Source organism: Arachis ipaensis, chromosome B09 (assembly GCF_000816755.2).
Source record: "Arachis ipaensis cultivar K30076 chromosome B09, Araip1.1, whole genome shotgun sequence".
Taxonomy (NCBI): domain Eukaryota; kingdom Viridiplantae; phylum Streptophyta; class Magnoliopsida; order Fabales; family Fabaceae; genus Arachis; species Arachis ipaensis.
The window spans coordinates 145401190-145416607 of record NC_029793.2 but is presented as its reverse complement, the minus strand read 5'-3'; the positions used below and the strand labels follow the sequence as shown (position 1 = coordinate 145416607).

The window sequence follows — 15418 nt, the reverse complement described above, 5'->3', positions numbered from 1 at the left end:
TCATGGCGAGGTTCCCGTCCATGATGACAAACTTCGGCTGTTTTCCTTTCATTGCCTCAAGAAATGCCCGCAACAACCACACATAGCTTCCTTCACTTTCGTTGCTCAAGATGGCGCAACCGAACACCACCGTCCTCATATGATGGTCCACCCCTGAGAATATTACCAAAGGGCACTTGTATTTGTTACGACCGTACGTTGCATCAAATCCCAGGACATTCCTGAACACGCTGTAGTCATAACGACTTGTACCATCGCACCAGAAGAGATGTTCCAGCCTATTGTCAACATCCAGCGAGTACTTCCAGAACATCCTAGAATCAGTGGTCTTTAGAGTTCCTAAGAACTTCAACGCGGCCTCAGCATCTGTCGCGCCAGCCCGCCTTTGCTTCTCTATCGCATTATATATGTCCTTTATCTCGAACCCAACAGTCTCGAATCCCCCTAACTGATTGGCAAAGGCGCGGAAAATTGTCGGCACCCGCATCCCAAATTTTCTCATGGAATTGATTTGGTGTAAATCGCCTTCCTTGACTACTCTGTGTGACTGCGACTGACCCCTGAACCTCGCATCCAGCATGGGATGATTATAGTTATCGCAGAATTTTTAAACAACCATCGCCCGCTGGCATCATCAACATGGACCTTAATCCAGGCTTCACACCCGCACCGCGTGATCGGTCGAGGATCCATCTTCTTGTCTTCCCGCTGCATGTGATTTCCGTCTCGCTCTCCTTCCCTCGAGCACACAAATATCTGCCAAATGATTTTGCCCTCCGCCCCCTGCTTTGTTCTGCGACCCACCTTGGACCTCCTGACTGAGAATCCCTTGATGCGACCGTATTCTTGTAGTAGTCATAAGCTGCCTGTAGGCTTGTGAACTCCATCGTAAGGACGTTCTTGGCTGTCAGGGAAGAAAATTCAATTGCGCCAAAGGACCCTATCCCGTCAACAATCCCCTGCTACTTCTGCATCTATGTTTGCATCTGCGATGGACGAATCCATCGCTTCTGCTTCCTCTACCAGCACGGTTTCGCCGCTTATTCCATCATCAGCATCCTGCAACGAACAACATGCGGCATGTGTGACAACAGACAGTGGGCCACATCAACATAAACCAGTCAAACAAAAATTCATAACATGAGCAACAAAACACACCTGCGACGCATGGACTCGGTCAAAATTAGATGAAAACTCGTAGCTTGGCTCCACAAACCCATTCGGCTGTAACAGTTCAAAAAATCGCAGTGAGCGAACAGAACATCGGCGTTATCAACCATAACTACGAACACACAACTATAATCCCAGACATCCAAAATAATCCAACTAAAACTCATTCAACTGTAATTCCAGACATACTAAAATAATCCAACTAAAACTCATTCGGCTATGTGCCATTCTAAACGGCAACCTCGAAAAATCAAACGGTTAAAACTATTGGGGGACACGGGGAGGCACGGGCCCCCCAATTGAAATCAATTTCTGCGCATACCTCCCCCGGCATTATCGGACGGTAAAAACCTCGTTGACACCGACAAAGCGTACCTGTGAATCTCGTTGCCCAGTGTGGTCCATTTCCTTCCCTTATTTGAACCTCGAGACAGCCAGATCTCGATGTATGCTTCCACGCCGTTCAATCCCGCGTTCTCCTCCGCCGTGCACCGCCGTCTCCGTGCAGGTCGACCAAAGGAAGCTTCACACTGACTCCAACACAGCTTTCACCCACCTATTAATGGAGTTCGGGACTTTGCTTTAATATCGGATTCTTGTCTCCTCCCCCTATTTTTTTTTCTTTTTTTATTTCATCCCCAACCGCTACTCTTGATTATTTGTGAACCAACCCCAATTTTTTTCGAAAATTGACTTCATTACCTGGTCCACCAAGGTCTTGAATATACTTTTTTCACCGAAAAAATGTCCTTGTCCAAATTAACATCACTGGCATAGTTTGTGGTTGGGGCCACTAAATTATACATTTATACCTTACAAAAACAATAATATGACCCAAAAAATTATACCTATGCAAATTCCTTCTGTCGTGTATCCCCGATTAATGCAGCCTCATATGCGACGCGCCAGGTGACAATAATGCAATAATCAAAATAAACGCGGGGTCTTCGCTAACCCGCTCGCCTACTATACCCTCTTTCTCTGCGGAGAATTCAAGCAAGCCATGCTTTTGAGGATCCATATGATGGTTAGTTCGAGTTAGCTAGCTGCTCATTCTCTTCAGGGTTGAAAAACACTAAGCTAATGGTCGACTGAAGCCTATTGAAAGAATTGTCTTCACATCACACTTTAGTCCAGAACGTCACATCTTACCATGATTGGTGGGAACGCGGGTCGCCAGTGCTATGGCATTTGGATTATGTAGATCCAAAATGATGAATGGGATTGTGGCACTCCACTCGCCGCTCGGCTTTTGGGTATGCCATAGCAGCGCTACTTATCTGATATCCCTACAGAGGAAAGCCCTTGATGTTCTAAGTTGGACTCTCTTTATTTGATGCCTGTCTGCTTTCTGCCTGAAGCTTGAAAGTAGTAGTAATGAATAAATCTTCTTGGTTGAAATTGTTAAATTTTTAAAATTAGTAAATTAATAACTGGAGTTGTTCGATAATTGATTCGATTTTCAGAACATTAATAGATTTTCAAAAGGTGAAAACTCAGATGCAATCAATTTTATGTAAAGTTGATAGTTAAAAATCGTTAAATAAAAATTTAGTCAAATCAGTCAAATCATCTAACAGTTCTTGATTATCAACTTGAAGTGAAGTCTACCTCATCGTGAATTCGTGACATTCCACCTTTCCAAAAACACGAGGTGCGCCTCTTTCAAAACTCTACCACCAAATCAAGCCTAAAAGCAAAACAAAGTCAAAGTCAGTTGTAGGATTACAAAACAAGTTTCCAAGTGCATAGTGTGAAGTGAAGAAGAAGGAGGTCTGAAAGTGGCTATGACAGCAGTGTCCAACTCCAACGATACGGCCATAACCTTGGAAGAATGGAATGGCTCTTCCACCTCCAAGCTCTCTAAGACTTTCACCATCCAAGCTTCCTCTTCCTCTGTCTCCTTTAAAAGGTACTCTCTTTCTCGACCATCATAATTCACCTCTTTCCTCTTTTATTCGTGCTTCTCTCTCATTCACGCAGATCCGGTGCCCGTTTCACCCATCTTTGGAGACGATTATTGCAGGCATTAGTTCCTGAGGCAGGCCTTTTCTATTCCTAACATCTCAATAAAATAAAATAAAATAAAATAAAAAAAAGAGGAAACCTGAAATTTTGTAATTAATTGTTTGTTCTTCATGGCATACAGGGTTTTCCTAGCAGTGTGACTGCAGATTATGTTCCCTTTCAAATATGGGATACATTGCAGGTAAACTATGCAATGCAGAAAACAATGTTATTGAGGAATGTTCTTGTTTTGGATTTAACAATTGATTGATTGTGGCAGGGTCTTTCAACTTATACAAGGACCATGCTGTCTACCCAGGTAATTCATTTTTCATTGTGTTTATGTAGTAATCATTGTTTTGTGAATATCTAGGGTTTACCCGTGTTCAATATTATCCCTTTCAGGCTCTCCTTAGTGCTATTGGGGTTGGCGAGAAATCAGCTACTGTGATTGGTGCCACTTTTCAGGTATCAACTATTTGTGTTGTGTCTGATTGGTTAATGAGTGAACGCTAATTGTAAAATGGCGTATGGGAGATAAGAAGATTTTGATTGTTGAAACTATTTACAGTGGTTTTTGAGGGATCTAACCGGCATGCTTGGAGGTATCTTATTCACATTCTACCAGGTATGCATCTCATGTAATTTATTCAAGCGTATGAATTTGAAAATGAAATTTCTGGAAATAACTCCATGTGAAGTATCTTGCACTTTGGCTAACAATATTTCTGTTTAACTCACATGATGCAGGGATCAAATCTTGATAGTAATGCCAAAATGTGGCGTTTGGTTGCAGATCTTATGAACGATCTTGGTAGATTCTTTCACCATTTTTTTTTTTTTTATTTAAATTTTCATGCAACCATTTTCTCTACACATTTCTGAGATGTGCAGAAATAAGCCAATACTAATTATTTAAATTTGAGCACTGATGCGATAGTGATTCCTGGACTGAGATTGCAAATTGGTAGAGAGATGGGGAAAAGAGTAGAATTTTTCAATTATTCAGAAATACTTCGGTGCCATTTTAGATTGACATGACATAAGAATTTGCATAACGGAATTATTCTTTTCTCGTTGGAGACTCGAGCAAGAGAGGTGCTCCCGTATGTTCTGCTTATTGTTAGAATTCAATTTTACAAATTGAACACAAGTGAAAAAAGGGAGAATAGAAAGCATATACCTTTCAATAACACAATTTAAGAATATCAGAGGAGGACATATTCTACACAGAATCCTTTACTTGGCAACTACTGGCTAAGCCTTTTAGTTTTAGGGTAAATCACCAAAAATGCACCCGGATTATTTTGGTGCTAACAAAAATGTTCCCGAATTTTTGTTATCGACAAAAATGTCCTCAAATTATTTAAAAATGTGACAAAAAAGCCCAAAATGAATATTATTTTTTATGTAAGTGGGAAATGACTTTTGTATTGGACAAACTACATATGCATTTGATCCAAAATTTTATAGTAATATTTAGATAACTATTTAGAAAATACACACAGAAAAATGGATAAAAATTTTGACTTTTAAATTTTTTTCATTTTTTAAAAGTATTATTGGTTATTGACAAAAAAGTCACCAAAAAATATATATACTTAGCGAAAAATCACAAAATTTTAAGGATAAACATTTCTCATTTTTCTAATCATGCTTGCAAAAAACCGCATCAAAATTCGGGAGCATTTTTTGAGAATATATATTTAATGTTGGACATTTTTTGTCACGTTTTTAAATAATTTGAGGACATTTTTGTCGATAACACAATTCGGGAGCATTTTTGTCAACGCGAAAATAATTCGGGTGCATTTTTGGTAGTTTACCCTCTTTTTAAATCATGTTTTGATGTATTAACATCCCATCTCTATAGGAAGGGAGTCAAGAAACAGTGGCCACAATGATTGGCATGGCATTGGGCATGCTTGTTGCTCGCATCACCATAGGACACCCACTAGCCATTTGGGTTTGTTTTTTGTCCCTAACCCTGTTCCATATGTATGGTATGTCCTACACATTTTTATCTTTAATGTATATTTGATACACTTGTCTCTTGCATAGTTCTTGTGTTGCACAATCAACGAGAGGAAAAAAAAAAAATGAAAGGAACACATTGGGCTTATGGACCTTATCAAGTAGTAACTGCTGTTAGAGATTGATAGTATTAACTTGATGACAGTGCTGTAGTTGGTCAGAGTTCAAGTTTCTAATATCAACGTGTTTGGGGAAAATTAGCACTCCAATCTTTTCAGAAAAGAAAAAAAATTGGACAATATTTTCTTTTTTACACCAAAAATAATTTTAGTCTTACAAATATTAGTGGCAGTTTGAGATAGAATGTAAAAGGAATAGGATTTTGATCGCGTTAAAATCTTAAATTAATCCATGACATTGAGATCTTAGGATATCACTTTCTCAAACAGTTGAAAATATTCAACTTAATGGTTCCAAATAGTCTGAAGGTAGATAAATACCGTTTCCATGCATAGCTTCTTTGTAAAGAGGTATTTCCTCCCTAAATACATGTCCTAAATCATTGACGGAAACCTGATGCCCCAAATCTTGTCTCTTTTCATAGCGAACTACCAAGCTGTGCGGTGCCTAGCATTGACCTCATTAAATCCTGAAAGAACCACTATTCATTTGCAGCATTTCATGAAGACAGGCAAAGGTATTATCTTCTTTTATTTTATCTTACTTCATGGTAACTACAACTTATCTTTGATGTCAAGCTATTTATACAGAAAATTTGTTTATTTATTTATTGAATCTTAGCATTAAATTTACTACTCATACTTATTAATTATTAATCTGTATTTCATTTTTCTTATGTATATTAATCCATGTTTCTAATCCTTTTGCAGTTCTGTCACCTGAACAAGTCTCTGCAAAGGAACATGTTTTACCTCTTAAGCTCACTGTATGGAGCTCAAAGAATGCTGATTTGCTGTATACAAAAGTACATTTAGGTACAAGGGTTTCATCATTAGATAACATGGAAATGTGAGTGGCTTCCTTATCCTTTGAGAAATTTTGTTTCTTAATCCATGAATAATACTTTAACAACCTTCTGGGTTCTGCCTTAACATATGATCACTGCTTTATTATTTATTTCAAGATAATGGTTCACTTTCTGTTCTAACCTCTAATGGCCCAAAATCATGGCATTGTAAACTCATGCCATGTTAAGCTCTAACTTTTTGAAAATGTTAAGCAGTTTCTTTTGGACTTGAAACCTTGACAATATACAAGTTCATCGAACTTTGTGAAGAAATGTAGTTTTTATTTTCAAGATATGGTGCAGCAAGAATTGAATTTAAACCTTTTCGTTATAAAAGCTCTACTATATGATCCTTCTCTCCTGCAAGTTTATGCTGTTGGGTGGCGATACATGAGTGGTACATTTAACTAAGTTGAAAGCAATTGTCAATTCTTGCTCAGCATGTGTTATCATTTATCAGTACTACGTCTAAACTTAAGCTGCATGTTTATTCTCGATTATTGTTAGAAATAGCAGTAAAACTTCATTAATAAACCTTACTTGGAATTTTCTTTTTGTTAAATGATGACAGTAAGGAGCATTTGCTTTCTGCAGCATCTTACTATGCAAAAGGTTGAGCTCTCTTCATAATGTTTATCTACTAACTTTCACCTTTCCATTTGATGTCTTAAACCTTAGTTCATTTTTTGTTATTTTCACCTATAGCCAAGTACTTACTAGTTGAAAGGAACGGAACTGTTAATGTTATTGTGCATAAAGATTCAAATGCTGCTGACATTCTGAAATCATTTGTTCATGCTCTCATTCTTGCAACGAATGTCTCTGAGAGCAAATCTTCGCATTCAGACAGCCAAATGTGGATCGATAAGCACTACGACGTGTTTATTCACAAGGTATTCAAGCTTCTGGTCAAATTCTATTTAGCTTCTTAGTTTTGAAAGTGCGACTGGATATATTAACATTGGTGCATGCTATGGTGGCTTTGGTGGCTTCGGTGTCTTAAAAGGTGTTGCTAAAATTAAAGTAATGCTGTTTTACTATTTAACAACGCTTTTAATTAAAAAAAAAAAGTATTATCAAAATAAAAAAAAAAAAGGTGACTTCAATTTTAACATTTGTATAGTCATTGTAGCCACTATAGTCACCGTAACCATAGGTACCACAGACTTCACCATTAACATTTACCACTAATGATACGGGAATTAAACTAAATTGATTTTGGGCAGCTCAAGTCATTAGGCTGGAAAACAGAACGGCTTCTATCACCTATAATATGGAGGGCAAACTGGATCTATAAAGCATCTGAAAAGAAAGCCGATTAGGTTTCAGTACATGAATATTGTTCTAGAGAAGGCGACTAGCAGCACCTTCGGACTGGAGAGTTGCTTGAAGTGGAGTTGAGTTATGGTTGACAACGTTAGCATGATCTTTTATAAGTTATTTATGATTTCGCTGTGATGCTATGAAGATAAAGAAAGCTTGACTAGTTGGTTGCATTGCCCTTCCACCCAACCTAATGATCTGTGTATTCATTTTGGCTCCGAGCTAATACACTCTTCCATCATTAAATATGGTGTTTGACGCATCTAACGCGGATGATACATTCCAGATGTATATGTTAGCACAGTGTATGAGCAAGAAGTTAGAACAAATAAAGCATCCTTTTAATAGATGAATATTTATGTATAGAGCTCCTTTTAATAGATGAATGAATATTTATGTATAGAGCTTTTGTTTTACGGAAAATACATGTTTCCTGAGGCTGCATTTGTTTGTGTTTTTTGACAAGACAGAATATGATTATGAGACGGAGACAATAGAATAAAAATATTAAAAGTTATTCTGTGTATTATGTTTGAATACAATGTACAAGACACTAATGTAATATCTTGAATTATATTTGGATAGATATAAACAAGACAAAAATATTATGTAAAATGACTACAATAGTCATGTCATCCCAAGCTCTCATACCCTCCTCTCTTTTTGTCTCTCACTCAGTTCCTGAAGTTGTAAAATATAACTCAAGTCATGTGTTGAAAAATAGAATTAATATTTATTATTAATTTGATTATATGCATTGTGTATATTAGGAATTAGACATTTATAGGAACTAATCATGACTCAACTAAACCTGTGTCTCAAGTATGACTCAACTGCTGTATGATACTTTATTGTGGCTCGATTATTCACAACTGTAGATTTTAGTCATTCATAGATGCTTAGCAATTAGCATTGAGTAATAAGCAAGTACACTTCTTGTTATTGTCTGTGTCACTTGCAGTTTGTCACTAATTTTTTATATCAATTTTTTTGCATCAAGTAAAAACTAATTTAGTTCAAAAGTATGCACTAACATAAACAAAATTCTGCACTAACATAAACCAAATTCTGCATCAAACTTTTCTACACTAATTTGCATAAAAATTTCTGCACTAATTAAACACAACACAAATAGAATTTACAATTTTTTCAACATATTAAAATCTAAAACAATTTTTTCATTCATTCATTCACAGTATCATTGTAAAAATTTAAGATTCTGTCAAAAGAAAAAATGGTAGGTCTTATTCTTATATAATTTTTAGATGTCTTATTCTTATATAATTTTTAGATTGACAAATCATATAAAACAATAAAAACGAAAAAAAATAGACAAAGAGGAACAAAATTCTGTTTAATAAAAAAATAAAAATAAAAGTAAAGCAACAAGAGGAGAGGCAGAATAATACCTAATTATATGACCAAGAAAAAAAATAAAGAGAGACAGAGCAAGAAAAAGACATTACTTGAAATAGAAGTGAAAAGAGAAGAGACCGAGAAAGAGAAATCAAGAAGAGAATACCTGGGGAAAAGAGAATCCAAAAATAAAAAGTCGTTTGGTACCCCTTAAATCAAGTATTTCAGTTCAAGTCTTGTACAAAGAGAATCCAAACCTAATATCTCCCGTGGGATTTTTATAAGTTGAATTCTAACAGAGCTTAACGAATTAGTGGCCTACATTCAAAAAATAAAATTGAAAAAAAAAAATAAAAAATATCCTCAACTGTCAACCCCTTCCATTAAAAAATGTATGAAATCAAGATGAATATGTGATTGCTTAACAAGATCCCTTCGGCATACAACTTCCTGAAACGATAAAGGTGCCCCCAGAATAAATAAGAACATGGTTGATTGAAGAGGTTATGTATGATAATAACATGTACCGACTAAAATTGAATTCAAGATGCTTCCAATGTCATTCCTTCTGAGAAATAAAAGCGTCAAATTGAACTTACATTCACTGGGCACTAGCATCAGCACTACGTTTCGTTACATGTTTCTTCCTATGCTTCCAAAACTCATCTTTCTGTCTTTTTACTTTTGTGATGCCCATCTTACTATTAACTATACCAACCAAGGCACTCCTATCCTTCCTATTCTTCTTTGCAGCTTTTACATCAAGAATCGACCGAAGCTTCTGGTATGAAGCCAAATCTGGTACCTGCCTAGTCTTGACCATCTGCTTGTGGTAAAAGAATGCACGCTTAAAATCTCGGACGCGAACATAGGCATATATCATAGTCGAATAGGTGACAGAATCTGGTTTTAAGTTGAGATTTTCCATCTCTTTCAACAACTGAGGCAGCTTTGAATGTCGCCCTCCTCGTGCATATGCATTCATCAGCATATTGTATGTCATCACTGTTGGGTGTAATCCCATTTTCCCGAATTCGGAAATGACATCTCTTGCTTCCATGTATCGACCTTGTTTAGCAAAACCATCAACAAGAATGTTGAACGTAACACGTGTTCCTTCAATTTTGTCGAGCATCATCAACTTCCATATTTTCATCAAAGTTTGGGTGTCGCCGGCACGCCTAAATGCATCTAGTAAAGCAGTGTAGGTTTCTATGGAAGGTTTGATTCCTTCCCTTTGCATGCTTTCATATGCAGCATAAGCTTTCTCATGCCAGCCACTAATTGAATACGCATGTATCAGAGCTGTATAAGAATGTGAAGTGGGTTGTATGCCAACTTTCTTCATCTTCAAGAATGCATCGGAGGCCATGTCACACATCTTTTTCTGCTTCCCATATGCGCTAATTACACAAGTATATGATTTCACATTTGGCTTCAAGCCAACATCCTGCATTTCTTCCAGAAGCTTTTCCACAATCTTCGGCTGCATTCTTCTGCTGTATGCATGCATTAGAATGTTGAAGGTAGCCTCAGTAGGCTTAATCCCTTTAGATTTCATCTCAACAAAAAGGCCTTCAGCTTCTTCTACATGATTGGATTTACAATATGCATCCATCAGAGTGTTATACACAATTGCATTTGGAGAGATCCCTTTCTTCTCCATTTCGATTTGGATGATGAGAGCTTCATTCACTAGACCCTCAACACAAAATGACTTTATTAATGCACCTAAAACTTCTTCAGACCATTGGACCCCTTTTCTGTTCATTTTCTCAAAAAACTGCCATGCATCTTTCGCACTATGGCCAAGTGTTCTCATAAGGACAATCATAATAGAGCACGTAACATGATCTGGTCGAATATTTTCAGTTTCCATTACCTCGTACACCTTCCAAGCATCTTCATACCTAAAAAGAGTCAGATTATCTTAGTTCTTGTGCAATAAGGTCATAAAGTTTCGATAAAGTTTATCGTTGTTTATAGGCTGCTTCATAACAAACTAACGAAATGAACCTAAGAGGCTAAAACAGAACAGTCCTACAGGTTAAAGGACTTCAACGTGCCATAAATGGAAAACGGAATTGGAATGAAGACACTTAGCCCTCACTGGAATAACCAACATCTTGCTGAATCATCAAGGTAATGATCAAACAAAGAAAAAAAGTTTCATAAATTTTATTTCGAGCAATTTCAAGAACCCATATTAAAATACAGAAACATTTTAAAAAAAATAAAAAATAAAAACTATAAGAAAACAATATATTTTGCCAGAATTGCAGCTCAAAGATGCTGCATTAAGTCATTTCTAATGTAATACATACTAACAATATTGATCATTATGCTTCAAAAGGTGAAATATCAGCAACAAAACCTTATCCCACTGAGTGGAGGCGGCTACAAGGATTAAATGTCACCACATTGCTGTCATGTCATATATGTGTCTACCCCATCCATACTCAAAACAACAAGCGTCTAATTTTCAATATAAGCAAGAATAACAAGTATTTGATTTGCATCTTTTTTACATACACTAATCTTCCTGAGCGACAAACAAATTACATTAAAAAAAGGTCAAGAATTATGCACCTGCCACCATCCAGAAGGCCTGAAATTGCAGCATTATAAACATGAACATCTTTGAACTCCGTTGTGGATGGCAAGTTCCTGAACAAAACCATCAACTTATCACCCATCCTCGCCCGCCCCAATGCCGGGAACAACACAGTACACGAGCGCGGTGTAACAAGCGAAGGCTCCTGAGACCTCATCCACTGAAAGAAGTACAAGCAACATAATATAAGCTTCTCCTCCTCAAGAACTTCAAGAACCTCCCAGCAATCTTCCTCACTGACCCTCCCCTCAAAGCCTTTGTCCAAAGCCTCTTCAAGTGTCAAATTCTCAGGGAGGTTCCTTGCCAGATGAACAATTTCTCCAACAATGCCCTGTGGGAGTTCCTTCTTCCACTCGATTTTGTTGTCTTCACCTTCTTCTTCCTCAATACTAAATGGAACTTGGTCCAAACCCATCTCAATTTCTTCCTCTTGTTGTTCATCAGAGTCAAGGGCGGTATCCACAGCAAGGTGCCAAGAAATTCGACGGTTCTTCTGGAGGGTCAATTTGCCTTGAGTTAGAGGGTCTTGTGAAGGAACCAAAGTCCTTTCTTTGAAGAATTTATAGATTGGGTCACAGGGTTGCTCTTCTTCTTGTGCTTCTTTTTGTTCTTCATGTATTATTTCTATAGCCTCAACATCTTCCTCTTGCTGTTGGAGATAAGGGAGGAAAATGGGGGTTGGTGTAGAGATTGGTGCATCGTAGGAAGAAGAAGCGGAGAGGGAGAGTGAGGTTGTTGGGATATTGGAGGGTTGAATGAGAAAGGAGGGTTTGGAAAGAGAAGGAGGAGACATCGCGGTGCTTGGGATGGCAGCGCTGGCTGCAACCAAGAGAGAGGCCACGGCGGCGGTAAAGCACAGCGACGAGTAAAGGCCACTGCCAAACAGAAGCAGGTCAGAACCGGACCGGTAGTTGACCTGGTCATACAACTGGGTCACTGGTTCAACCGGTGGGTCACTGATTCACCCGGTTGAACCGGTCATAATTAAATAAATATGTAAAATTATAAAAATAAAATTAAAAGTTAAAATACATCTCTTCACAAACATATTAGTAAAAATCAAGTATTAGACATAACTGCTTATGCAAAAAAATAATAATAAATTCGTCACTAATACAAAATAATTTCTCAATTTAAATGAACAAGAGAGAACACAAGATAACACAACCGGTTTCTAATGGTGTTTGTGATGAAGACATTTTCAAATTAAAATTCTATCCCCAAAATAAAATAGAAAAATTCATCTCAGAACAATTTTCAACAACAAATTCAACTTAATGATGATTTTCAAAGAAAAAACTTTAGCAAAGTGATTATTTCAGCAAGTCAGTTCAAGGTTCATGATAATCAGTAACATTTAACTCTAATGATTTTTAACAACAAATTCAAGGTTCAATCCCTAACAAATTCAGGCTTCAATCACTAACAAAAATTTAACTAAGTGATTATTCAGCAAGACGGCAACAAATTCAAGGTTCAATCACTAACAAATTTAACTTAGTGATGATTTTCAGCAACAACAAAAACTAGCTCAGTAATATTTTCAACATATTATTCAAGGTAACAAATTATTGTCAGTGATGATCTTTTAAGGAAAAAACTAGTTCAGTGATATTTTCAGCAATAAATACACCTTTCAGCAACAAAATCAAAGTGCAGTGATGAATTACAGCAACAAACTGAAACAGAGAACGGGGGAATTTGTTGGAACTCACCAAATCGGTTTGGGTTGCACGAAAGAAGCTGACGGCGAGACAGAAGACGACAACGACGACCAGCCCCAGGACCTTCTGCTTCTGCCTCTGACGCCGAGAGCGGAAGGAAGGCGCGCGACTGAGTGCGAGACGGTGAGCGACGAAGACGACCAGACGGGACCTGCTGCTTCTGCTGCTGGCGACGACGAGCGCAGGGAAGGGACGCGAGCGCGACCCAGTGCGAGAGGGTGACGATTGACAACACAGAGACCGACGACGAGCTTGATGGGAGACCGGAGACGAGAGAGGGAGAGAGCTTGAGTGCGAGAGCCAGTGAGAGAGGTGAGTGAGCTCAAGCTTCAGGCTTAAGCAGAGAGTGACCACACAAAGAAGGTAGGCCTAGGGCAAAAGCGTTTGAACTTTTGCTGAAGTGAAACGGCGTCGTTTACAAAATATTAAAAAAGAAAAGATAAATTAATTCTTGACTTTTTAATCTGCATATATTTAAGTTATTGAGGATTTAAAAATACATTTAAGTCTCCTGTCATTTTCAAAATCTAGACATATCCATCTTTGAGTTTAATTTGACCAATTTTAAAAACTCTTTTGAGTTTAATTTGACCAATTTTAAAAACTCTTTCACATGTACATCCATATCAACTAGATTAGTACAACAGAATCACGTTTAATTTTTTCGTTGAGTCTAATAGACCCAAGCAAACATGAGAGATCGATATGTCCTAGTTTTGAAAAGAATAGAGATTTAAAAGTATTTTCAAATCATCGAAAACTTAAATGCCTGCGAATCAAAAGGTCAATAACCTATTTATTCTTTTCTAAAAAAAAATGCATGATGCGGTCCGAATTACCTAAACTGGCCGGGTCATCGGTTTGATTAAGAAAACCTCACGGGTCAAAATCGGTTTTTATCTGGTCTGATGTTTGGACAGTTTGAAGAGTGACTTAGTCTGGCCAAATAATTAGATAACTGAATTTTCAGTTGAACTGGCCAAATCGAGTTGGATTTGATAACTATGAAAGCAGCAGAGAGTCTAAAGAGGGAGCAACCATGGATAAAGTTTGTATTTTTTGGTGAGCAAAGGTTAATAAGAAACGAAAAGAAAGCAAAACAAAAATAACGGTAAACAAAACAAAGATGAGCCGCCTATGTCATCCATGCGAAATCGAATATACTACCACGTACCTCAAATTTTAACAATCAGTCGTCGACATTATTTACATTTCGTTGTATCAGCATAAAGGCAGTTTTTATAATTTTTGGGTTCGAAAATTTTCTATAGCAAAGCCTTTTATTTATATTCCTTAGAAAGCACCAATGACTAACAAAAAAAAACAAACGTATTCATTCTATCTTGCAACATTGCAGCCACAGTCTGAAGGATGAGCTGAAAACATAAAAATACTGATGTGGAAGCAACTGTCGCTGTTGATCGCGCTACATGAATTCTAGACGCCACAATATTTAACTCTGCAATGCTCTACTAATTGGTTCTTGGAAGTATTGAAGAGAGATAAGAATTGCTTCCTATTCAAGAAAAAGATGTTCATTAAGCAATGATTCAAGCGGATAGAAAAGAATTTGATTAATCCAACAAACAGATTAGAGGAAAATTAGAAATCACCTCAGTTCGAATTGTCCTACTTCCCTGATGTGGACATGTATTTAAGTATACATTAAATGCATCCCCTGCATTTTTCCCCTGTAACAGGAAAAGGGCTTGTATTCAAAGATTTATGGCAAAATTGATCAAATATTTGATTGGCAGTAGTCTCAAGAGTAAGCACAATGTACAAAATAGTAATTGAACAGTACCTTCAAGTTATCATCTTCTTCAATACTCTCTTCCAGCCCAGCCAATCCACCAAAGGCAATCAACAAATGTCTAACAATATGGTGTAAGAAGAAAAAGAATGAAGTTAATAAATCATATTCAAAAGCTTAATTTGGATCATAAACAACAATAACGATAAGAAAAGCAATGGCTTTTCATACCCAACTCTTAGAAGTTAGAATTAATAAGCCATGTTAACTTAAAGCTTATGCTATAACAGAAGTATACCTGAAAGAAGGTATTTCAAGCTCATGAGACTTAATAATTTGACCATGCTCAGAGGTACCTATTATATAATCATAGCCACCCTGTCACGATAACAATTCATTAGAAGAAAGGGGGGTTGTATGCTCATATAATACAGAGGAGAGGGAGAGAGAAGGAAAGAAAGGAAGGGGAC

At 37.1% G+C, this 15418-nt stretch overlaps 4 protein-coding genes across 6 annotated transcripts in view; 1 reads left to right on the top strand and 3 right to left on the bottom strand.

Annotated features, from left to right (window-relative positions):
• LOC107616116 (protein FAR-RED IMPAIRED RESPONSE 1-like) overlaps positions 1–887 on the bottom strand; it is a 1646-nt gene extending 759 nt beyond the window's left edge. Inside the window, exons 1-2 of the mRNA XM_016318114.1 lie at positions 646–887; positions 33–560 (exon numbers count right to left, since the gene is read on the bottom strand). Of these exons, the coding sequence (XP_016173600.1) occupies positions 33–560; positions 646–887 (770 nt within the window). The remainder of the gene's footprint in view (positions 1–32; positions 561–645) is intronic.
• Positions 1–15418, bottom strand: part of LOC107616826 (putative methyltransferase C9orf114) — an 18883-nt gene that overhangs the window by 1001 nt on the left and 2464 nt on the right. Inside the window, exons 8-11 of one of the 2 annotated variants that reach the window (XR_001614657.2) lie at positions 15247–15326; positions 15000–15069; positions 14809–14886; positions 14525–14711 (exon numbers count right to left, since the gene is read on the bottom strand). Coding sequence is in view for 1 of the 2 variants with exons in the window: in XM_016318742.2 (XP_016174228.1) it covers positions 14649–14711; positions 14809–14886; positions 15000–15069; positions 15247–15326 (291 nt within the window). In the remaining variant the exon portion in view is untranslated. Of the gene's footprint in view, positions 1–14333; positions 14712–14808; positions 14887–14999; positions 15070–15246; positions 15327–15418 lie in introns of those variants that run through there. The other variant, XM_016318742.2, reaches the window with a different exon arrangement.
• Positions 2802–8116, top strand: LOC107616117 (protein root UVB sensitive 3). The gene is made up of 13 exons (XM_021112101.1): positions 2802–3082; positions 3154–3211; positions 3320–3379; positions 3458–3496; positions 3583–3645; positions 3749–3805; positions 3928–4059; positions 5051–5180; positions 5756–5848; positions 6042–6180; positions 6750–6790; positions 6884–7071; positions 7405–8116. Exons 1-13 carry the CDS (start codon positions 2958–2960, stop codon positions 7498–7500), a joined length of 1221 nt encoding a protein of 406 aa, XP_020967760.1. The 5' UTR covers positions 2802–2957; the 3' UTR covers positions 7501–8116.
• Positions 9039–13566, bottom strand: LOC107616118 (pentatricopeptide repeat-containing protein At5g50280, chloroplastic). Of its 2 annotated transcripts, none has more exons than XM_021111205.1 (3): positions 13187–13566; positions 11447–12427; positions 9039–10767 (listed from the first exon to the last, which is right to left on the bottom strand). In XM_021111205.1, the coding sequence occupies exons 2-3, from the start codon at positions 12262–12264 to the stop codon at positions 9459–9461; spliced, it is 2127 nt and encodes a 708-aa protein (XP_020966864.1). In that variant the 5' UTR covers positions 12265–12427; positions 13187–13566; the 3' UTR covers positions 9039–9458. The 2 variants fall into 2 exon arrangements, with proteins under 2 accessions (XP_020966864.1, XP_016173603.1); XM_016318117.2 differs by having other exon boundaries at positions 11447–12346.